Source organism: Carassius auratus, unplaced genomic scaffold, assembly GCF_003368295.1.
Source record: "Carassius auratus strain Wakin unplaced genomic scaffold, ASM336829v1 scaf_tig00216794, whole genome shotgun sequence".
In the NCBI taxonomy this organism is placed as follows: Eukaryota; Metazoa; Chordata; class Actinopteri; order Cypriniformes; family Cyprinidae; genus Carassius; species Carassius auratus.
The window spans coordinates 112468-137687 of record NW_020528740.1 but is presented as its reverse complement, the minus strand read 5'-3'; the positions used below and the strand labels follow the sequence as shown (position 1 = coordinate 137687).

The 25220-nt window shown below is 38.9% G+C and overlaps 1 protein-coding gene across 2 annotated transcripts; it reads right to left on the bottom strand.

Moving 5' to 3' along the window:
• Nucleotides 1–909: 909 nt before the first annotated feature.
• LOC113098980 (casein kinase I-like) lies at nt 910–25075 on the bottom strand. 2 transcript variants are annotated; one of them, XM_026264032.1, is made up of 10 exons: nt 24785–24860; nt 16594–16704; nt 11711–11859; nt 11145–11373; nt 10831–11001; nt 10332–10480; nt 10043–10214; nt 9292–9404; nt 8052–8120; nt 910–2925 (listed from the first exon to the last, which is right to left on the bottom strand). In XM_026264032.1, the coding sequence occupies exons 1-9, from the start codon at nt 24858–24860 to the stop codon at nt 8088–8090; spliced, it is 1203 nt and encodes a 400-aa protein (XP_026119817.1). In that variant the 3' UTR covers nt 910–2925; nt 8052–8087. The 2 variants fall into 2 exon arrangements, with proteins under 2 accessions (XP_026119817.1, XP_026119816.1); XM_026264031.1 differs by lacking the exon at nt 8052–8120 and having other exon boundaries at nt 24785–25075.
• Between the last annotated feature and the right edge of the window lie 145 nt (nt 25076–25220).

Below are 25220 nucleotides of genomic sequence, written 5' to 3'. Positions count from 1 at the left end.
ACGAAGCCTTTAGCGTTCATCTCTGAAACACATTGGTTTGCAATGAAACCAGATTTCTGTCCCTCAATTTAAAGCCAATTCCACATGAACTTAAACACTTTAAAACGTTTAGACAAGCTCTGTGCACTGATAATATTTATGTGAATTAAAGGCTGAAATAAATATTTATCATTACATTTGATTAACACTTGATTAACACTTTTACAAAGTAGCCTCTTTATGACCAAAGTTAAAAATGGAACGTACTTTTAAATCGGTCAGGTTTCATTAATGTGTGACTCTTGATCACAAAACCAATCTTGCTAACTAATCTTACTATAATTTTGACCCATACAATGGATTTTGGCTATTGCTACAAGTCTGCGATCCGCCATAAAGCAAGAGGACGACGACGCATCAGGCGCAGACAGAAGACAAGCAAACTCACTCAGGACAGGTTGGACTTTGTATGAATCAGAGGTAAAAAAAAAAACCAACAAATACTGTTCAGTTTCTTGCACAGACCGATTGTTTTGTGTCTTTACACAATGTATCGCCACAAGCTGTAGGCTTTAATTTAGTTTTGTTGTTTTTTCAAAGCCTTGATTTCCATTCACTTACAGTTGAAAATCTTTGTTTGTGTTCTACAGAAGAAACACTCACCTACATCTTGGATCCCCTGGGGGTAAGCAGATAAACATCAAATTTTCATTTTTGGGAGAACCATCCCTTTAACTTAATTTTTGTGCACGCCATTCCTCACAGCCTCATGCAATATTGCGTCTAACCAACTCAATTAATTAAAAAAAGCCTTATGCATTTGGAACGACGTAGTAATTGATAGAATTTAGAATTTTTGAATGAACTAGGCCCATGTCTTTAAGAAACATCTTTTACATGCTGAAAAGGGGGGGAAAAAAACATTTACTTACAAGTACTTATTAATTTATTTACACATTTTAAAATACACAAATACAGTGGCAATACAAATGAGGAAAGAAATCTTCCAGGGAAGGAAGATTTCCATATTTCCACCTGATACAGCACAGTGTGATGCAGAAGGACTGGCCAAACAGTCGCGTGTAGAATGAACCAGAAAATGAAATTGAGAAATCCATAATAGCTCGATCCCCGACAAAGTGTACTTGTGCCTACATTTAAACACCACCAGTACTGGAGCGGCTGTTTCTGTGAGACCACCAGTGGAGAGAAAGAATTACTAACTTATCAAATCTAGAATGGAACAAATCCCTTGCACCTCTCTAAGCACTAGCCTTTTCCCCATACTCACAATACACACACACACACACAGACAGACAGTGGCTATGAAAAATGGTACATTGCCATCACTAGAAACATCCTATATACATGACAACAGAATTGAAGAGTTCCACCACTAGCCAACCCACCCCCCACCCCATCCCACGACTACAGAAAAAGCCCACGCTCTACTATGCTGGGTGATACGGACAGGCAGCTCGCCCTCCACGTCCTGTGACTTATAGCACCAGTAAGTCAAGGAACCACACTTCTGAAACAAGGGAAAGGTAGTACTAAAAGCACTGGTAATACTCAGTAAATAAAGCTAAAGAAAAACAAAACCTTGCATCTCAATTGTTAAAAGTGTCAGTCAAAAGAAAATCAAAAACAAATCTTCCATGGCTTAAATGATGGCTGGTGTATTCTCAATGAGACATGCTGGGCTCAGGACATCCTTTTCCAAATCCAAAAACACAAATGTTAAAAGAAAACATGCCCGCTTTTCTCAACATATGCCCCAAGTTGTTCATATCTATACCCTCGGGTCAGAAAAAAGAAGCACTTTTCACATTCGACTTCCTGCTTTAAATGTCTGTCAAGAGTCTTGACCCAACCACGTGTGCCTGCGATACTGTAAAAGCTTAGTTCAGGGGGGTTAAAAGAAACAAACATCAACATTAATAACTCTACAATACAGGCATTTCACAGCTTTTGAGAAACCAAAGAAAAGCATAAGGGAATGCAATAAAATCAATGAGCAAAAAACATGAGTTGATAAAGAGGGCCAGGTTGGTTGGTGCAACAAAAACTAAAAATCAATTGGTGATACTGTGGGTATGACTACTTGAACCTTTGCTGTATGCTTCTCCGCCTGGCCTTCCACATGATAAACTACAATAAAATGACATAAAAAGGACACTGCCTTCATCCTGCCACATGAACGAACAGGCTTTCAAACTTTCTATTTAATTCTGCACATTTCATTAAACTAACAAAAAGAGTAAAAGATTCACCTGCAAAAGACTGTAGCCAGTGTGAAATCAATTTAATCTCGGTTATACATAAACAAAAAGACAAAAATAAAAGATTACGGTATGCAAAATGTCAATGGCTATCAGTACAGCTGCATTTCAAAGCTGTGTAAAAGTAATTTTTTGCAACAGGAGAGGGTGCATCACGCTATGAGAGCCACTGTACATGGCTTGGTTTGTGAAGAGGCCCTTGGACGGCAGGACGGCCCTCTCCTCCTGATTTGTGTCAGAGGGCCGAAGGCAGTATTTGCGGAGAATCACACCCCACCCCGCCCTGTCCCGTCCCTCCCATCTTGCCAGCGATTGTCTGACAAAAAGTGAAGTTAACAAGCACAAATGTTGTGCCCATGTGTCTGGAGTAGTGTAGGTAAGGAAATGTGTGTGTGGTGTGTGTGGGAAAAAAAGAAAAGAAAACCAAGATCTGTCCATCTCTGGAGTTTGCGTGACTCTCAAGTGTGTTTAATTGCATTGAGAGGAAAGAGGAAATGAAGTCTCGTTTCAATTTGATTTGCTGAGGTTGATTTCACATGGTTAGAGGCTGCTGGAGATGTCCTAGTGCAGATCAGGGTCGTGGTTGGTCTGCTCTTGAGGCGTGTGGAGGGTCTCATCGAGGTACGGCAGACTGCAGGCCACTTGGGGTGACACGAGAGAGAGCCTGGCGTGGGGAGGAGAGGAGAGACAGACACATTAGTTTCTGAATGCCGCATGATAGAAATACAAACTGTTGCTGAGAGCATCTCAGAAGTTTCCTGAGTGTTTTTAAAAGGCCAATTCACACTGCACTGATAGACAGACTAACGGTCCCTGCACACGGAGTCCGAAATTCTCATCCGAAACTATCACGTGTTAAAAAACAAACAAAAAAAGACCTGTGTCCAACATGTTTACACATTGCTTCTGAAACATTCGTCCGTCACCATAATTAAACTTTCGGTGTTTTTCGCATCTGTAGCAAGCATTTTGAGAGGTGTTTTCACAAAGGTGTGCAAGGTCTCGGTGCATAAATTTTTTTAGGTTGACTCAGTGTCCAAGGAATGTGACTTAACAGACATTTCAAGACACAACAAACACAGAATCAACACGTTTAATCGGCGAAAACAAGTACTGACCCATGTCAGAACACATGATCAGACAAAACCTAATGAATGCGTCTTGTTGCCATTTGTCGGTGCACTGTGAATTTGCTTTAACAGTGCAATTTTAGTTTGGCTACGTTCAAGCAGTCAGTATCTTGGAGTGATAACTGCTAGGCGTGACTCTTTAAAAGATGAAATGCAGGAGCGGATAAGATGATTATGTCTTTACAGACATCACCAAATTCTATTGCTTCACAAATGCTTGCATAACACCTGTAACCTCAGCAACAAATAATGATCACAAATAAACATTGAATTCAATCACATATACTACAGTTTAAAAATATGGGGTGTGACTATTTTATTTAATTTTTTTATAAAATAATTTTCAAGGTATTAAAAAAAGCATCAAAAACACACAAAAAAACTGAACTGTTAAATATTTTGTTAAATTTTAAAATAAAATACTGTTAAATATTTTGTTAAACATTAAGCATCTTAAACTTGTAAGTGTACTTCATGTCAATAATGTGACAACGGTCAACTTGTTTAAATGGTTCTATTCATATAATATATCAATATGCTCTCTTATTTCACTATTGATTAATGAAGATTTATGACTGTCCATATTTAAGACTGGTTACAGCGTGTCAGTTTTTTTAAAATGAACTGTGATTAATGAATCATATTTAACACTCCAAACAGGACTGACAACCATATTATTCTGTTGTGTGAACATAGCCATTGTTCCCCTATTCCCATGAATCAGCTCAGTTTGACTGTGTCATGGAAATACCAATGAAAAAAGTATAAGCTCTAAGTCTCAGGTGATCCAGCCACAGGCAGACAGCACTCAAAACATGTAAACAAGGAAAGAAACACTGTGATCCGATCACTGCAAGCACATTACAAGGTGGTCACAAACAAGTGACCACATTGCATGTGTGAACACAAATTCATCTTAATGTATTGAAAACTCAAAGGACCACCTATTTACCTGTCAGTCAGCCACAGGACTAAAATACATTTTTAAAATGCTGAGAGTTATGTACAACTTCAAAGTGAAACCAAAGTGCATTTATATAAACATGCACAAGTGTTTTGGCTCAACCAAGACAGATCATAATACCAGGTATAAACAGTCAGTTCAGTTCAGACCATTTTCAGATTCATGATGTCATTCCATAAGGTAAGTCATTAGCAGCCTGGGTCAACTTCTCTGAAGTATACACTTCTTACTAGTAATGCACCAAAAGGTGTTTTTTTTTTTTACAACAAAACACTGACAACAAAATAGTTTCAGTTTAGCTGAAAACGAAAAATTATTTTTATTTAATAATCAATTCATCAACCAACCAATCAAGTTTAATAAAAAAAAAATTCTTATAAAAACTGAGTTACATAAACATTTGAAGTGCACATCCAGCAGATTTTATATCAACTTTCCAATGATATAATTGTGACTTCCAATTCGGTGTTCAAATACAAACATTTAAATGGTGGCTGTAATAACTTTTTTTTATTATAGATTTATTCCAAAATATGTTAATTAAGATAGATTAAATTCAAATGCAATATACTGCATATTATTAGCATAATGAATATAGTGATTTTTTGGGTTCTAGCTAACTAATGAGCTATGGACATGAAATGGCTTTCCTGATGTAAATAAAAGCTGTTTTTATTGAAGTTTTTCACAGTTGATTGAGCAATTAAAATTAAACAACCCACCAAAAGACTGAAACAGAAAAAAAACACCTTTGTCCAAATATTTTTGGTGCAAAACTAGTTCTTACAGGGTGGTAACTCTTTGTGCCTGCATGCTTTGAGTCTTAAATATTTTAGGTGGTCCTGGGGCTGTCCTCTGAGCTCCCCCATGGCCTGCCACAGCAGAGGGCATATGGCATGAGAGGGGGAACAAGGTTTATTACACCAAACACAAAGGAGAGGAAAAACCAAAACAATGCATGCTGTATTATTGGTTTCCACTCAGGAACACAAATGGCGGGTTATTTCAAGATTGGAGGAGGGGCGCCAGCTTCCGATGCACAATAAAATCTGAGGTGATTAATTACTAGGTGGGGATGCATTTTTCATGATCCTCCCATCAAAGGCAAGGCAGTGCTGGGGGGCCCACGAGGGCTCTAGGGCCAATCATGTGACGGCTGCTCTCAGAAGGGAGGGGGTGAATCCATCTCTGACATTACAGAGGGAACAAAAGAGCTGCAGAGGTGAGCCGTTCAGCAAATCAGAGACTACCAGTAAACAATTCATTCAGGGCAGAAACAATAATAAAGGAACTTAATGGAGGTTTTCTGTAAACTGAGGCCATAAGCAGCAGGTTTACACTTAAACAACTAAAAGCAAAAAGGCTTGTAAGTGTAAAGCTGCATTGATTAAGGTTGCACAGCAGCACAAAGCGGATGATCACACTGCATGCCAAGAGAAATCCAAAACCAAGCACTGGGGGTTAAAAGATGGAGACAGAAAGAGACATCCACACCCAGGAAACTAGAGGTTATGGATACATCACAAAGTAGAGTGTAGACACACACACTCACAAGCAGAGGGCGATGCACCGCACACAATCAAGAGCTCTCTGCTGCACGGCATTTGGGCTTCCTCTCAGCTTCAGCGACTGATTTTGAATTAGCTCTCCAACACTAGATTAAGCTTACCAATTATTGGGTTCTCTAAATACATGTAAGAGTACACAGTGATTGTGTGTAGGCCGCTAGGACAGCTGTGACAGATGGTCTGGATGGCATACGTGACATGGGAGCACTACTTTTTTTTTTGTTGCACTAAATGAATGCAGAGTGGGCGTTGTGTTTACAACTCTTGATCTGATCAAACCCAAGCACTGGGATATGGAGATATGTCAGCCAGAAATTCACGTGACTGAAAGGAATAGCATAAATTGCATCCTCAAACCCATCAAGGGTTGAAATTATGCTTTAAACTGTTTTTATGGCAGGGAAATATTTCTGGAGACTAATGCTTTAGCACAATTTTGAGTAAAAATAAGCAAAAGCCCAACTGTTAGCTTAGAGGATAACAGTACTGTACTGTCCATCTGTGAGTAACGCATCGCATCATCTGGTGTTATGAATTACTTTCTGTGCAAAGATTAAAAATACCATCCGAGTCATTAGAGTGGAGCGTGAGGTCATAAACTGCTAACCAGGATGAAGCTGGAATAAAGTATGCAAGTATCCCGTGCTATGAATACTGGTGGTTTTATTATAGCCTTGAATACAAATTCAAATGAAATTTTCCCATTCATTTTCTCCATAGAGAAAAAAAAAAAAAAAGTCTTCAATAAGGAGCCATAATAAAAAGCATTTAGCCAGCTTTGAGATTAATGTTAAGGAAGGGTGTAACGATACAGATTCGTACAAAAAAAAAAAATTCCGATACGAGTGTTCTGGTTCAGCATGCATGCATGTGTACCAAAAAATGCAGTGCTGTTTTTACCACTGCACGTGTGGAACGCGTGTGTGTGTGTGGAACATAATCGAAACTGAGTTTCCCCCCAGGATAGGAAAGTACCGGTTATATCAATACATTTTGACACTGTGAACACATCTCAAATATAACGCATAACACGGTGATCTGCAGTGAGCTTATGCAAGTTGTCCAAAACATGCTTATATTAACTGCTTCAAACTATCTCAACATGTCACTTCAAAAAAAAATTTTTTATTTAATTTAAGGAACTCTGATTTGAAAGAATAAATGCTTATATGAAAAATGAAAATTCAGTCATTACCTCATGTAGTTCCAAACCCAAATTAAGGTATTTTTGATGAAATCAAAGAGCTTTCTGACCCTTCATAGACAGCAATGCAATTGACATGTTCAAGTCCCAGAAAGGTAGTAAGGACATCAAATTTAAAGGTAAAATAGTCCATGTGACAGTGGTTCAACATTAATATTATGAAGCTACATATATACATTTTATGCAGAAAGAAAACAAAAATAATGACTTTATTCAACAATTTCCTCCATGTCAGTAGAGTCACAAGAGTCCGTGGTACTTAGATTGCTGTCTATGGAGGGTCAGAAAGCACTCAGATTTCATTAAAACATGAGGGCGAGTAATTAATGACAGAATTTCATTTTTTTGGGTGAACTTTTAATATCAGTTATGAATAAGCAAACTACAATCTCAGGAAAGACTACCCAAAAAAATAAATAAAATGTAACAATATAACACCACTGAGTCAGGTATGAAAAAATATTTTTGGAAGGCAATGAAGTTGATGTCTTACTTTCACTGAAACTGCTTTTGTACAGAAACTAGCTTGAAACTTCAGACAGACCGCTGGGCGCTAATCTTCAACAATGTTTGCATAAGATTCTTTTAGAGAACCTCAGAGCTGATTGTAGATTTGTTTCTCTATGGAGAAAATGTATGGTTTTTTACATCTGGAGCCCGACTGTTGCACTCTGTTTGAATAACACCATATTGCTTTTCAATTTAACACTTCAGGAGCCTTTGCTAAACATCTGACTGCTTTATCTGAATTACAGTTAGTATGAAGAGTGAAGTTGTGAAGTCTCTTCATTCTGTGTGGTGAGATGTGCTGCGTAACAGCCGTACAGCAGTGATGTGGGACAGGGAGTCTATTAATCAAATGAAGGGAAGTGGAGGTAGTCCAGGTATTAAAAAGAAATAAAAAGACACCCAGCTGACACTCACCCAATGCTGTCTCTCATACCAGAACATGGCGAGCATCTACTTGCCGTGTTGATCATAGGGAATGCTATTCTGAAGTGGGTGGGTGGGTGGGTGGAGGGGGAAACATTTATTTGTGGTGAAAAAAACAACAACAACAATGTGGTAAACACCTCAAAAATGCGGATCTGAACAGAAGCGTTAAAAGCAAATATTCAAATCCCCAGAGGCTCTCTGGACAGAATTATGACTCTGGGCAGCATTCCAGGAATGTGGCACGTTCTGAAAAGATCTCTACGCAAATAAGATCCAAATTATGTGGCAGTGGTTGCACAATACAGGGCTCAACAATAAGGATGGACCAGGGCCAACGCTTGCATTTCAACTATCCTTACATTTATAAGTTATGTAAAGCAAATGTCACATCTTAGTGAAGTTTGAACAATGCTGTTTGCTAATTAAACTCGTGTAAATATGTTAGCAATGCACTGTTACATAGCTGGCTGAAAGCAACAGAGAGAGAGTGATTTGTGCTAGTCTTGAATGAGACATTTACGTAGGCTTAAAAAAAAAAAAAAAACAGTTTTGCATCACATTCCATCATTTTCCAGCAAAAATGCTTTTTTTAGGTTTGTTTAATGCTTTTTATCAGTAAAAATGTGTTACATGTACAACTGGAAAAATCATTTTAAAAAAAAATTAACTGGATTAAGAGGGGGGGAAATCTTATTGTTGAGTCCAACAAGACTAATAATTAATTTAAAAAAAATCATTCTATTCTAATAGAAACATGTCTGTTTCCTAATAGGTTATTTACCAGGGTAAAAAGACCAGTTTATTTACTTTTTCGAACATTTATTCACATACTGTCAATTTCACTCATGCACACATTTAAAGATCAGCTTTACAGCATGTGTAGCCCAAAAACACCTCTGAGAGCAGAGTGCTTGTATAATGGCATGCTAAAAGCTCTGTAGACCGTGACATGGGCTCCATAACATGCCAGGCCACGGCATACAAAAGCTCCATCGAAACACTCTTTCAGGGCTATCACTTTCTATCATCTTTTCCTGTGTCTCTCTGCTGGAAAACAACTGAGGAGGAGTTTGTTTATAAAGTCTTTCTAACCAACGTGATCTATTTTGTGGTCAGACTTGACTGGAAATAAAGAACTAAGAGCAGTGGAGCTGGGGCCACAGACTAACAATGCTGCCAAACACACAGGCGACAGTGGGATGAGTATTTCATGTCATAACGTTGGTACCTGTGATGTGGACATGCGTGAGGTGTCCTGTCGACCAGTTAGATCAGAGGAGGAAATGTTGACAGGGGCTCCACGGTGCAATCTCATACTGACCTTCCTGTCTCGCTCCATTCCTGGCAAAAAGACAAAGGAAGGAAGACACGTGTCATCGAAAGCATGGAAAATGAAGAAAAAAAGGACACTGGCAACACACATTGGGTTGTGTCCACCTAAACAAAAATCCGTCAGTTTTCCAACGTCTGAACCACAAAGTAATTACACCAAACTGGAAAAACTGCATTGAGCTGTGGGCCCACAGAGAATAAACATTATTTGAATAATACTGGGACTCCAGTAGAGGTGACATATGGTGGGGTTTATGAGTCTGTGCGCTCGACTCCTTGAGGACATACACTTCAAGACCAGTGCAGGGTCACTGTTAAAGTGTCTTTCTTGTAGAAATATCTGTGTGAACCTCTGCCCTTTGACAAGGCAAACGCTAGTAAATTTAAGTCATGTCTAGCAAACATCCTGCTGAGCATAGTAGCTTGCAACCCTTTAACCACTTCCTGTCAGCTAAGACGACAACAAATGGCAGGAAAGAAAGAAGCTGATGAATACAAATCGGTCTTGATCTGAAGCAGTGGAGAGAAAGAAAACCCTTGTGTAATCTTGCAAATCAAAATAATCCTTATGCAAAAACAAAAAAAGTTCTTCAGCTGTTTACTTGAGTTAAAAAACAAGCACCTACAGGCAGCAGAGGAAGTCTTACCTGTGTGTGAGGTTGGCGTGAGGGGTGTGGGAGGTGCTACCTCTTGGGTTCCTCTGGGTCTACCTGAGCTGGAAGGCATCATGCCACGGGCCGCAGGATTCCGCCCATGTCGCAGTCTTTCCTCTCGATCCCTCCGCTCTCTCTCAGGATCCTCTGCCGCTCTGTTTGCACCCTGAACAGCACAACACATTAGAAATGGAGCACGAAGACTTTAATAGACCACAATAAAAACCAACAACAATTTTAAGAAATACAGCATCCATGCAAAGACAACCCATGTGTCACTCACAAATTTGAGCATATTCCAGTCAAACACGTAGTCGTATGAAAAGCCTTGTCTGTGGAAAAGGTTCCTGAAGAGCTGTCTCAGGTAAGAGTAGTCGGGCTTGTCGTCAAAGCGAAGGGAGCGGCAAAAGTTGAGGTATGTGGCAAACTCCGCTGGAATCAAACAAAAGGCACATGCAATGAAATTAAGTTTGTGTGGCCTTTTGGTCGTATTTAAAGTCATCAACACAACTGTTCAAAAGTTTGGAGTTGGTAAGAGTTTTTGATGGTTTTAAAAGAAGTCTCATATGCTCACTAAGGCTGCATTTATTTGGTCAAAAAGACAGTAAAAAATTATTATAATTATAAAAGAAATAGTGATAACTGATATATTCGATTGAATGGTCCGATCAAATGCTCTCTTCTACCACCTGCCTCTAACTAGTAAGCAGCATTGGTGTGATATAATATAACTTAAGCCTATTGGTTACTTAAAAACACCTTCTTTATAAGCAGAAGCTTACATGGGTATCCTTTGCACAGGACTTCAATAGGAGTGGACATCTTTTTCTCGCTGATTCGCTCATACTTCTGTCTCTTTGTGGCAGCCTTCAGACCCTGCCATGGCAAGGAGCCCAGGTTGAAGTACATGAGCACATAGCCAAGAGACTCCAAGTCATCTCGTCTGGATTGCTCTGTGAAAGAAAACACAGATGATAAACACTGTGTGTCATTTCAATCGCCAGACTAGAAGACGTGAAGTGGATTAATCGTAAATGTTCGGGTGATGACAGGTCAGGTCTGAAAGTACTGGAGGTTTTAATATATGTCAGTGTACCTATGCCCAAGTGGGTGTTGATGGAAGCGTAGCGAGCAGTGCCAGTCAAGTTTTTGTTCTCGCGATAAGGGATGTGCTGGTGGGTGCGAGCATCTCTGTACTTCTTGGCCAGGCCAAAGTCAATGATGTAAACAAGGTTGCCCTTCTTCCCCAGGCCCATAAGGAAGTTGTCGGGCTTGACGTCTCTGTGGATGAAGTTCTTGGAGTGTATGTACTCGATACGGCTGATCTGAGGACAGAACAGAAGACAGGTTCAGCAGGTCGAATGACTGAATGAGAAACTATGTGTATGCAAACCTAACACACCAGTCCAAATAAAGCAATGAGGGCTTGATAACCACTGAACAAGCAGTCCTTTCACATTATGCCTCCTTTCACAATGCCTTTTGGCACTTAATACTCAGTCAAACACAAGTGAAAAAGAACAAACAAAACAGCTAAAAGGATGACAGTAAAGCTTGTCATTTCATCTGAACACCACATTATCCCATTTCAGGTGTCCTATAATAATAAACAGGTAGGGTGGAGAGGACAAAGGTTACAGTGATCATGTCTACCAGCCTTACCATCTGGTCAGCCAGCAGAAGAACAGTCTTTAGGCTGAACTTGCGAGAACAGAAGTTGAAGAGATCCTCCAAACTGGGTCCCAGCAGCTCCATTACCATCACATTGTAATCTCCCTCTGCTCCACACCATTTGATTGTTGGGATACCGACTGTAAGAGAAACAATTACCATTAGTACAGATTACTTTTTCTTGTAAAAGGCATTCGGATTTATAAAGGAAATGTTTGCCAACTTAAAGGATCTTGAAAATTTTAATGACAGAATAGAGAAGAAAGTCTGACTAATACGTATTTGTATCTTTGAAGGACTGACTGACAGAAACTGAACGTGAGCTACAATACTACAATATAATAGGTGGGGGGTTGGGAGCCCGTTTGTTTCAGTAGGGCAGTGATGTGAGAAAACCCAAGCAGGGCTTCATCTTAAATAAACCAGCAGTCCTGGTTGGTCACCCTCAGAAAGGGCATGAACTCATCAGCCATGAACCATAAACCATCTCTAACATGACCTTGAAGTGATGCACGAAAAGATATAGGCCGTCAGGGAAAGACAGCTGATACCCAATTAGATCACTTTAAGGGCTTTTTCCTGCCCCCTCTTACCATTCAGCCACACGTGAACCAGGAAAGGCAGCTGTCACAACAATATAACGTAATCTGAATTTGTACTGATACAATGGATGTTAAATAATACACATAATCCTCCACAAAGACGACTCTTATGTGATACAATTAAAGCTACCAGCTTCAATAAAATGCTCATTTATATTGGTAATGTGCAAATAAATGTGCATTGTTTCTCACTTTTAAATTTTAAATGAGATGGTAATACATTTTTTTATGTAACTTTACAAAAATATTGCATTAAATTACAGTAAAACCTGTTAACTGTTAAAGTTACCATACACAATATAAAATGTAAATGGTTTAACATGCCATCATTTTACTGTACAATATGGTTTTTGCAGGCAAGTACTATGAATTACTGTAATAATTTATGTAGAAAAATGTTTGGTTCTCCTTATTTTCGAGTGATATATATTAGCACATTTACATTTTCTGTTAATGATTATTGTTTATTTATTTTTTATGTGTGGGGTGTTACACTGTTACACGTTTGATCTTTGTGTGTTTGAATATTCAGTTCTGGCCATGTTTTATAGACAGGCCACTTATGATTAACCAATTAATCATGTGGCTTTCTAGTTCCCCACCCATCATGGTGGTTATTATCAGTACCCTTTATCCCAAATAGCAGATTTCAGAAGATTTCATATCTCGAAATCAAATGATTTATGAATTGTACGTATGCAAGTAGAATACATGGGCACCAATATACCTTACAGTAACACCTGAACCCATCACCCTGCTTTTATTCACTTTTTGAAGCATCGCATCAGAATTGAGTGATTGTAATACTGAATTTCGAAAAAAAAAAAATCCCTTAATTCTCAAAAAAAAATTTACACTCACTTGAGGTGGTTTTTGACTTGTGCGAAAAAGGGTTAATGTGAATAATGGGAGAAAATATGTTCCTCCAAGCACATCAAAAAAGCAATGTGACTCTGCGCTATGGGACGGTAAATCCTGACCAACCAAAGTCAAAGTATTTCTGTATTGCAGAATTGCCTCACAGAACTGCCGCCGAAAGCATTGGCAGCGTTTATTGTGTTTTTGTCTGCTCATTCTGAGCTGCAAGTAATGTGTTATGTATGATAATTATTATATTCAGTAGTTTCTCCTACTTTTCTTAGTGATGTGCAGTGCCAGTTTATCAGGAAAAGGAGATTTTGTTATCTTTGAATCGTTGGATGGAAACCGTGCTTGCTCGCAAATGTTTTGCACAATATTCCAATTTTGCGAATAAGTTAAATTCGCAACTTTGGATGGAAGTTTTTTTTTTTTACAGTAAATTCCTGGTATCCACACCTGCCCTTTTTACCCAATGTAAATGTATTGTCATATTACAGTATAAAGAATGATTTTAGTCAAGCCTAAGCTTTTGTTTTGCGATATTTCAGGGAATATCTAGGAGAGGAAGAGACAGAGAGTTCAGCAGAGTTCTGGTAGGCCACAGATCTCTCGGCAGCTGCTGTCGTGTCTACGGCCATGTGCACCCTGAGCCTGGCCGATGCCTCCAACAACACAGAGCTTTTGCTATTCAGCACTTTCCAGAAAACATCCTCCAGGTCAGCTATTCCTGCGCAAACTCAGGAGGTTAAATATATCTCCTGGTCTGAGCTGTCCAGCACGCCTTTCCATTCTCACATCAGGAAAACTCTGACATGGTCTATATTAATCAGAATTAAAATAGAAAAATGTCAAGCCTTGTGCTTCTCCATGTATGGACTCGAAAAAGACCACAACTGTGCTGCTAAAACATGCAGAAATAATAACATACAAAAAGAAATGGCATAAAAGGATCTCTTCCTACAGTCAACATGCATGCACATATACATGCAGGTACCCGCACCTTTCTCAATATAAAGTTATTAGTGCGTATGCCTGTTCATGCTGTGCTAAATAAGGTTGCAAGTGGTGCAAGAAACCCAGTTAGGAGATGGAATGTACAGTGCTGGCCCCTCCCCCCCGAAACCCACTCCCTCCGCACGCACCATCTGGCCCGAGGTCCATGTGATCATAGAGAGCACAAGCGCTGAGAGGGAGGCTCACTCACAATGTCGGTCTGTCAAGGCACGGATGCCATCACAACGTTTGGCCGCCATGGAGAAAACGTCATGCATGCTCAGTCATGCTGGGAGAGAGCGGACAGACTAGAGCGTGTTTAAAGTGAATGCCACAGATGACACACTTTTGCTGCAGGGATCATAAAACACCCCAGACAGGACTGTCATACATCATGACATGGGGCCGATGGGGGGACGCATCCTCAGGCACCTCATGTATATTCATAAACCATCCCTATACATTAAAAAACCTGATTATAGGACAATAACGCTGAGGATACAATCTGCCTACATCCTTCACCTCCATGTAAGGCCAATGAGAAGACGATTCATGGTGGTGGTGACAGATCGCTTTGAGTAGTTTGAGATCTGATAATGCCACTCTCATTGGAGAAGGATGTGTTGACTCACTGACTGATGAAGCGAGGGGAACTGGTCACGATTGGTTTGCCGCCCACTGTTGCTACAGTATTCTGTAACACACTCTTAGAAATTAAGATCCTGTGAACTACACCTTACCTCCAGAGGACCCTCTTACTCAGGAGCTCATCAAAAGTACAACATTAAGCCAACATAAAATAGTCATAATTTATAGAGGCTTTTAGAGGCTAATACTACTAACCAGGGATCAACAGGAAGAACATCCAGTAGTTCCTGTTTTAAATTTCCACTGGCCCCAGCACAAAATAACCCATATTTATCTACACTATAATGTTCAAAGGTTTTGAGTTAGTAAGATTTTTTTTGGGTAATATATAAAATACATTATATAACATTTTCAAATAAATACAGCTGTTTTGAACTTTCTATGCTGGAAAGAACAGTACCACGGTTTCCACAAATTATTTAAGCAGCACAACTGTGTTCAATGTTTATAAGAAGAAAAAATTAGCACCAAATCAGCATATTATAATGATTCCTGAAGTATGTGTGACACTGAAGACTGGAGTAATGGCTGCTGATAGGGGTGTGACGGTTAGTATATAACCGTGAGACCGACGGTTATAGTTGAACACCGTCATTAGAACTCTATAACCGCCAAAACAGTGTCATTAAAATATTTTTTACAAACATTTTTTATCAAAAATTATTTTCATTTTTTAGATAGGATCATAAGATGCGCAATATATCGGGAGACATGGTTTTTACCACTTAATGAAGTTTTGTAAATCGTCAGACATGATATTTACCACTTCATAAAATTTTGCTTTGTAGAAAACCTTTCTTAAAAACGAATTTCGTTTTGTACAAATTTTATCTTAATTTTAATAAATGTTTCATCAACCAATTGCATGTATTTTAATAAATAAAAAGCAAGTAAAGCAGACAATGATAACCGTGACATGGAAGCACCAGCACGCCGCGTTCACTTGCACTGCACTGTGACCTAGAGCGCATCTCATGGTAAATGAAACTCAGCGTAGGCCTATGCCTCATACTTTGGCATTAAATATCTTTGCTGCATCCTTTCCAGAACAGACAATGGCTTTTTTTTTTGCGGCTCGCATCAGCAAAGCATTGCATCGCCATAGACCCCAAAACAATCAGCGGATGGCGGACGGGTGCGGCTTTGAAATTTGATCAAAAAACGTTGGCGCGGATGATGAGTTTTGTGACAGATCTCCTTAATAAATGGAGGTCTGAAATCTCTGCCCCTTTACCGATCAGAGCGCGCGCTGACACTGAGTTAACCCGCTATCTCCAAGAACAACCAATTGACCCCCCCCCCCCCCCCGACGGTTATGTTATGAACCGTCACATTTGACTCACGTCATAACCGTCATCACCAATTCTGAAACCGGCACACCCCTAGCTGCTGATAATTCAACTTTGCTGGCAGAGGAATAACTCACATTTTAAAATATAGAAATCAAAAATAGAAGTTTATTTATATTTAACAAAATACCAACCCCAAACCTTTGAATGGCTGTGTGTATTTTTGTGTGTAAAAATTAAAAATTTCACAATATGATAAAAAAATGGTACGCTATTAAACAGCCTTTCAATACCTAGCAATATTCAGTTTAAATATTAACAACAACTAATAATGTAAATATCAATTTAACACCCAACTGTTCATATTAAATACAGTAAATATTATACAGGCTCTTATGTATGTGACAGCTGTGTGATGTGTATATGTGTGACTCATGGTTCTGCGTTAATGGATAGAGACCACAAGGAGCTATTGACTGACCGCCTCCTTGCATCATCTTGTAGATCTTGCTCTCGATGTGCAGCTGTGGGTGCTTCGTTTTCACACATTCTAGCTTGATGGCTACTTCTTCCCCCACGGAGATGTCTGTGCCTGGAAAATCAGAAAAGAGTGGAGACAGAAGTCAGTAAATCTATATATAACCAAAAGAAAAAAGCGAAAAATGGATAGTGGGTGGAAAAACAACCAAATTACTTGATGTGTCTAAAGTAGATAGCTTTAACAAAAAAAATCTGCTCACGTACCCATGACGTATAATACACAAGCATTAGAACAATAAATCCACTCAACTAGAGAGGCTTTGCATTGTCTAAATACTCCTAGCTTCCAGTGCATTATTGGGACACAATTAATATAACTAAAAAATAATGAATTTGCAGGCCTACTATGATAAAAAAAAAAAAAATCCACATATCTAAGGTTGACTCATGCATGTAGCTTTCCAGCATGAGGGAGTGGGCACAATTATCTACACGGACTGCTATACCTTCTTTCCGGCCCACCATCTGCCTCACCTCCACATCCTGAGCAGAGGATGCTGAAAATCATCCACAGTCATCTGCTGTAACAGACTCCCAGTGAAACATAAGGAGAACGACAAGACTGTGGCATTCCCAGGAACTAGGCTATGTGTGTGTGTTATGCCTGAGGGATGTGACATGAAAGACAGGATGAATGAGCAGGTTTAAAAAAACAATAGCGGTTAAACGGATCATAGTTGATCTGTACGGACCAAGCCCCACGGTTCAGCACGCATGTGATCCATGGATTAATTGCTAAATTTAACCAAAATAGAGTGTAAGTTTATCACTTGTTCGTATTTACACAAGCAAGCGAATTTTAAACAATTTCAGAGAGAAAAGGTGAGAGGAAACTTAATTCATTTCTCGCGTGCTGTTCTCTACATGCACAACCGCAGACGGCGTGCGAATACCAAACTGAATCCTCTTCTGAATCCACTGAACAAAATTCCCATCTCCAAAATTATTAAGGTAAACGCAGTCAGTTATGTCTCAAATGAACGAAAACAGCTGAGAAAGAAATCTGATGTGATAAATCTGTCTTAAAGGGACAGCGGCCTATAAATACTGCAGCTGTGATAAAAATCTATATTTAATTTATACAGTGAACACTGCTGTGTTATTTTCCCTAATTATTATTTTATTTGTTCTTATTTTTATCGGCTGTTCAAATGTTCTTAGTTAATCTAGTAGTATTTGCTGTGGTCTCAAAGAAGTACTTCACTTCAAGTAATAAATGGGAAGCAAGTTAAATTTAATTATTTTTCTTTTCTTGCTGTAGATAGCTGTGAAGGCATTGTGCCGGACATAAATTGGCATCAGCTTATTGAAAGGGTGGTGGTGGGTATAACATCAACATGTTTGATGACAAATCTCACTGTAAAATGCCCCTCCACAATAGACAAGAGTGAATATGACATATGATACTCAACTCCGAAGTGACTTCCAGTAACATGAATCATATAGTAACATTTATCAGAATGGTAAGAACTACTGTTAACACATTTTGGTACCAAGAAAAAAAAAATGTATAGCAAGCATATCACAGGATACAAGAACAGAATACATGCAGAAACTACAACTAACAACTTTTCAAGTGTGAAAACACAGTGCAAGTAAAAGCAAATACCGCACACATCAGATCCTGTTGGTGCCTGTGCCAGGACGTTTCTCTAGAACTCGTTTAGTAAATATGGTTTAAATGTTGGATGCGCAAGCGGTTTATTTTTACAGGTTAAACAAGTGCTATACCAGGACCATGCCGCAGTGGACCTGGATCCGGTACACTCCTGTTGAAACTCATCATGTATATATTTCCAGCCACTGCGCTTCCTAAATTACCATGATCTATTTCCATTTTAAAAAGACACTCCAAGAGGCACAAGCAGTACCAGCTTCATAGGACACACTCTACAAAGCCATCACTTGTCATGGCTTTTGGAAATAGGCAAGCCATCTAAACAGGCCAACTGCTTATATGGGCCCATACGATACAACTCTGGTGATTGTGACCCTTTTCAATCACATCTGTAGTGGTTTTCCCACAGTCCCAAAGTCCCTAAAACCTTAAACTCATCCTGGGAGTACTGCCGCTTGAAGAGTGGTATAACAATCAATAATTGTCAATTAGGGCTCCCCTCAACTAAAGATTTTTCTGGTCGACTAGTAGTCATCTATTTTAAGCATTAGTTGACAAATTACACATTTATTAATAAACATTTCAATCATTATAATGAGACTTTAATTGCTTACATAGCCTATAAGTGCTGAAGTAAATATATAAAGCCTGCCACAGCACACCGCAGAAGTAATGATTATGAATCTGTCAGGAGAAGGAGGCTGTAAGGAGGCAGTAAGAAAGCTGCAAATAACATTTTCATTATTTACTGACACACTATGGTGCTTTCTTTGTTTTCGGTTTAATAGATTAATTCAGCGACATGGACTCGTAATCTCCGCAGTAGTGGATGCGCCTTGAATGCATGTTTCATACGCATTACATATATTTGTGTTCCATTTGAATTGGTTTATTTTAAAGTAGACATTCTGCTCTCTATAGATGTTTTTCTATCTTTAAGTATACACGGAGATTCACGCTCAAGTTCACAGAGACCGAGACGGCAGATATTGCATCCTGTTTGCTTTCATTATTTTACAAAAGCGCAAGTTTTGTTGTTATTGTGAATGCGCACAAATAAACACAGAATTTTTATAGATTCAAGAGATGTATTATTTGTATCTGTATGACCAAAAACCAGCGCCTCCATCTGTTACGTAGTGACTGACTTTGAGGCAATCGTGAATGTGAACAGTTTATGGAGCTAAATGCTAAAGACCCTCTAAAAAAAGCCTAGCGATGCCCATGCTTCTTGTGTATATTTCGGAGGACTGGGACAAATATTTCAATCGAGGCAGCGAAATGAGGCACTGAAATCTGCATTCTGATTCGGTTCATACTGGTTCTATAGGTACCAACCCTAGTAACTAAACAACTAAAACAGTTTTGGTTGACCAAGCCTCTTCTGGTCAGTCGAGCTGCTTTTGCAAATTTACAGTATGTGAGAATTCTGTTCTGTTCTCATGAAATCTACTGTAAGAGAGTAGGGTTATACTTCTGCCTTATTTGACTATAGAAAGATTTTGGTAAACCAACAGCTTGTTGGGACCAAAATTAATACTTTCAAGTTCTCTTTTTTTTTTGGAAGCGGACAACTAAATGGTTGACAAACTAGGTGTTAACCTAAAAGCTTTGATTCTGGGCTTTACAATGCATTTAGGCAACCTCTGTTTTGTTAATCATCACAACAGGAATCAGTGACAAATAATTTGGTAGACATTCTCACCTAAAAGAACACAAGCATGTCTGTTTCAATTGCAAAACAATAGTGAGGATCTGTATGCAAAAAAAACACTCAAACACATTTGTATCTTTGTATCTATCCTTACAGTCAAGAAGAGCTAGACAACATGGCAAGACATGGGAAAAGAAAAAGACAAATGATCCTGATGAAAAAAAAACATTTAACATGTTGACTGACTTGGCTAACAAAACTGTCATCTGTTTCTTTGTCTGTTTAGATTAGGTTAGGTCTTGCCCAAATATACCATAACAAACATTTAAAACATTTGTGAAGCTGCCTTAAAACTGAAACAGTGACAGATCTTTGCTTTCATAATGTGATAGTGTAACGGATTATCAGAAATTAAAATGTCAAGCAGGGACTTGGTTCTATGCATAAGTTATAGGGCTGTCACTTTTGTGAAAAAAATAATTTTTGATTTAAGACATGAGTGTTCATTGAATCGATTGTAAAATCGATTTTCCATGTCTAAAAAAAAAAGACGGAAAAAATATATATGCAGAGGGGACGGGTGCCATAAAAAAAAACATCACAACAGGCTTCAACCCGGCTGAATTTATGATTTAGGCAATTAAAAAATCTCCAAGATTATTTTAAATAATGATTCAATCCATTCCAAACAACTTTTATTTCATTTAAAGTCTGTTTCTATGTGCCAGGGGCATCTACTAACATACATCTATGTCTACTATGCCAGAGCAAGAACATGCATCACACGCAGGATGGTGCTGGAAATTGGAATATTTTAAAGGTTCCTGCCAGGATTTACTGCTGTTTGTCAGTGTGCACAGCTACTCTCATCAGCCACATTTCCATTTAATTGAACCAAGTCCACTGTTGGGGATGGTGAGATTTTCCCATCACACACGAGTGAGACCAGGCTGCAGAGCTCCAATTGTCCTGCCTTTTTTAGCCTCGAAGTACGAGTACATAGTACATACACAAGAAAAGAAAAACAGCAACACATCAGATACATTAGAGGCATATTACTACAATTAACATGAGCAAAGCCTAGACACCTGATCAGGCTTATTACAAGAAGTCCTAGCTAAGCCCATGCAAACAAACAAGGATCCATTCAACCATTTTCCATATCAACCTAATCCAAGTCGCTTGTTTTATTTGTCACAGTCAAGACTAAGGTGAGTGGTACGTTTTATATTGTGCATTTTTCTGTAAAATATCTCCCCTTGATCTTTTGGCATTTCATGCCTCTATGAATGTGTTACACCACCACTACTGCTGAATATCAAAGACTGCAAAGATATGTACAGTGGAATTTGATTTGCCTGGGCACATTCAGCAGAGAGAATGTTCTTCTTCCCCTATACTGACAGCACAGGGAACATGTTCAGACACATTCACTCAATACATCAGTAAACACTACAGTGGCCCATCCTTAACACAGCTGTCTACTTGCACATGGTTCAACAGCGAATGACACAAATGACTTCAACGCCCTTGGTTACTTTTCATTCACTGCTGAATATCAATCATGGTTTTGGACTCTTTAGCCTTCTCTTTTCATCTGCTTGAATATCTGGTTCCTTCATAACACACTATGCTCATTTTTTCCCCTTTAAGATAAAAGTGCAATATTTTTCTGGGGACGCCTTCCATGATGTAAACTTGTAGATCAATAAATGTCAGTCATCACCCCAACTGCAGGCAGCTGGCATATTTCTCAACCCCCACCCCACACACCAGGCCCAGGGCCCTCCAGAGGGATTGGGGGTTCGGCCTGAGCCTGTCTGGAGAACAAATTGGTTGCACTCATCTCATTCATGTGCATATGCTCAAATTCATTTTGCGTGACCACAAGGTTGTTAGTTTGTGCAGTGCAGAGACAGATGGATACTTGTGTTGCAATGTTGAGATTCAATTCATTAGTGAGAGATCTGCTAAATAAGCATCTCTGGTAAATGAGAGAGCAGCATGTTAAAGCAGTGTGGGTATAATACCTGTTCAGCAACACAGTAAGAAGACATTTATGACAACACTGGGTGTTAAACAACACTCAGAGAAGGGGACAAAGTGTTCTACAGGGTGGAAAACCTAGTAACGAATTTGAACCAATTGAATTTGAACAAGATAATACTTCTAATTAAAAGAGCGTCTTTACTGATGAGATGTGCATGAAAATCGCATTCGATTTTTTGCACAGCCCTAACGCATTATACAAACAAACATGGAACAATACATTTATTAATCGGTGTTAATGTTATTTAATGAAAAGACAATTGTTCAGTGTTTGTTCTTGTTTTTGTTCCTGTTATGTGTCGTAGCGGTGTCTGACTAGGGGCAAGATGTGGACTGATGAAATCATTTTTACAGAAAATATACAGATTCACTGTCCACACAAAAATGAAATGAAATCAGTAAAAACTGAACTGTTATTGTGAATTATTACTACATTTTAAAATTCATTTTATAAATATAATTTAAAACAATTTATTCCTGTGACATCAAAGCTGAATTTTCAGCATCTTTACCCCAGTTTTCAGTGTGACATGATCCTTCAGAAATCCTTATAATGTGCTGATTTACTGATCATTTCTTATTGTCATCAGTGTTGAAGTTGTGCTGCTGCTTTATTATTATTCTTTTTTTATCTAGTTTTTTAGTTGTTGTATTCATTAAAAAATATTGTTTAAAAAAAAGGCGTTTATTTGACTTTTTGTAATATTATAAACATCAATCAGACATCACCAACCCTTAACTTTTGAGCGGTGTATTTTGAATAGTGTAATGCTCAATTCCCATATTTACACAAATAAATATTCAAAAAAGAAAACAATTCCGATACAGTTCCAAAACGCGATATAGAAGTTGTTGTTTACTGAAGACAGTGGAAAAAACATTGTGGCACTGAGCCACTAAAAACGCTCTGAGCTGCATGATTTAACAAGCCACAAAACATGTTTTCATGAGAGCTCTGCGAGTAGCTATTTCCCCATCTCTGGTTCACACAGACAGGCTGGGTTTGTACTTTTTAAGAGGCTTGGTAAAGAGACCATGTGTTGTTGATCAGGTCAGTCTGGCCTCCATCAGCCGCAGCTGGAGTTTGTCAGGCTCTGCCTCCTCAGGTGTCGGGATATTGGGAGTCTTTGCATAAACCCCCAGTGAGTACCATTTCCAGTACACCAGCTGAATCACCACTGTTGCATAACAACATTTAGGCACTTGGTAATTCACACACTTGGATTCTATGTTGACCATTAATTCCACAGCGACGTGTATAAGATGTGTAACCTAACTCTAAAGTGCACTGATTGTGCCATCCTGTAAACGGCCACACAAAAATCCTTCTTCCTACTTGGTCCGCAAACTTCAATGGACTTTTGCAAAAAAAAAAAACATTTCACAAGAACTTAATAGGCAACTTAACCATTCAGATTTAGGATCTTGCTCTGGAACTAGTGGTTGTTTTTTAAGCCGTTTCTGGAGAGTAGTACAGAGAGGAGGCGGTGAGCATTTCTCCACCAAAGTACTTCAGAGAACATTTCTTAATCAACAACTCTGGCCAGCGATGAGATCATAGCACACAAGTCCAACTGCAAAAATCGAAAACCAAGGAGTTTAGCAAGAGCACAAAGCCCATCAAACCACAAGACACCATATGCATCCCATATTGCAATGCAAAAACTTTGCATCACAATCCAATCCATAAAGGCCGGCGCAGGAGGCTTCAAAAGAAACTAAGCACAGAACCATATATATAATAACTTTATTGTGATAACATAAGACCTTACCACAAAGGTACATTAAAAGGCAGCTGCCTATTACAATACTAGTTACCTCAGGCCCCAAAAACCAATGACGAAAGCTAATATTATGTCACCAGTTCTTTTCACAAGACCATGTGGAAGTTAAGTTGAAACTTGCACGCGAAGGGAACTTGCCAACTTGTTCAAGTTGAGCATAACAGACCTTTCATAGAGGTGCTTATAATTAAAGATCTCTAGCAACATGTAGAAACAACTCAGAAGTTGCACACAGCGTGCGATACCAATGCTATCTGTTTACTTGTGAAAAACTATTTTCAACTTCCTCTTCTGTCAGACCTGCAAGACCTGACAAATCAGTGAGATAACAAAAATACCATACACATACAGTGTGGCAGAGTCTTTAAAGGGAGGGGGAGGGGGGGGTTGGCAAGTTGACTTACACCTTGATATCGAAAATATTAGATGTTTAAGACACAAACACTTTGTCTTTGACAGGATATACCAGGACATTGCCATTACAATAACACCTTTCAAATGTGAGACTCCTACAGCGCACATAACCAATTATGAACATAATGACACATGATTACTGACAGTTCAGCAAACTAAATGTACAACAGTGTTTTTAGAAAAGGCAAAGCTGAATTACGATCTGGGACTTACAGTTTCTTCACTGTTTGTTTTATAGTAAGAGTACAAATGTAACTTATATATACAGCAGTTTTGTAGGCTCTTGACAATATCATTTCTAATACTGTCTGGTCAATAAAGCATAACCGGTTAGGCTGGACCGCCTGTTTCTGTATTTTCACTCAAGAAAAGCCTCATATCACGTAATATTCGTAACAATATTTATTTACACAGAAACACGAGAATAATGCCGGTAAACTGTCGAGTTAAACCAGCTCTTAAACTAGCGCTGGTTAGTGGGGGTTTTCGACACTGAATCGGACTCTCGAGAGCAGCTGACTGAGGGTCACTGGGAAGCCATTTGAGGTTTCAAAACAAAATATGGTGAGCACCGTTATCAAACTGACAGATGAACAACTAGACAACGACTTACCCAAATAAATGTCACCAAAGGATCCAGAGCCAATTTTCCGTCCCAGTCTGTATCGGTTTCCTACTCGCAGCTCCATGATAAACGGATAAATAACAAAGCTAGCGACGAAGCTAGCTTCAACGGGGGTCGTTTAAAATTATATATGCTCGGCGAGTTTAATAAAAGCAGCGAAACCCCGTTCTTTGTTGTCCGTCTGTTCTTCCGTCTCTCCCAGCCTGAATCCCCCTTACACAGCCTGCTAGCTTGCTAACTCCCTTCACAGCAGCTACCCAGTTTTCACCAGTCGTTTTCTAACATTCCGAGTCGGGGAATATCAAAATATTAGGCTTAATAAAAAGAGTAAAGTGTGAACTTTATGCTCTAGTAAATTTCCCCCTGAAAAAGTCTGTTTAAGAAAGGATGAAGGCGGATTTTGAGAGCGACTCCCTCCTGATCC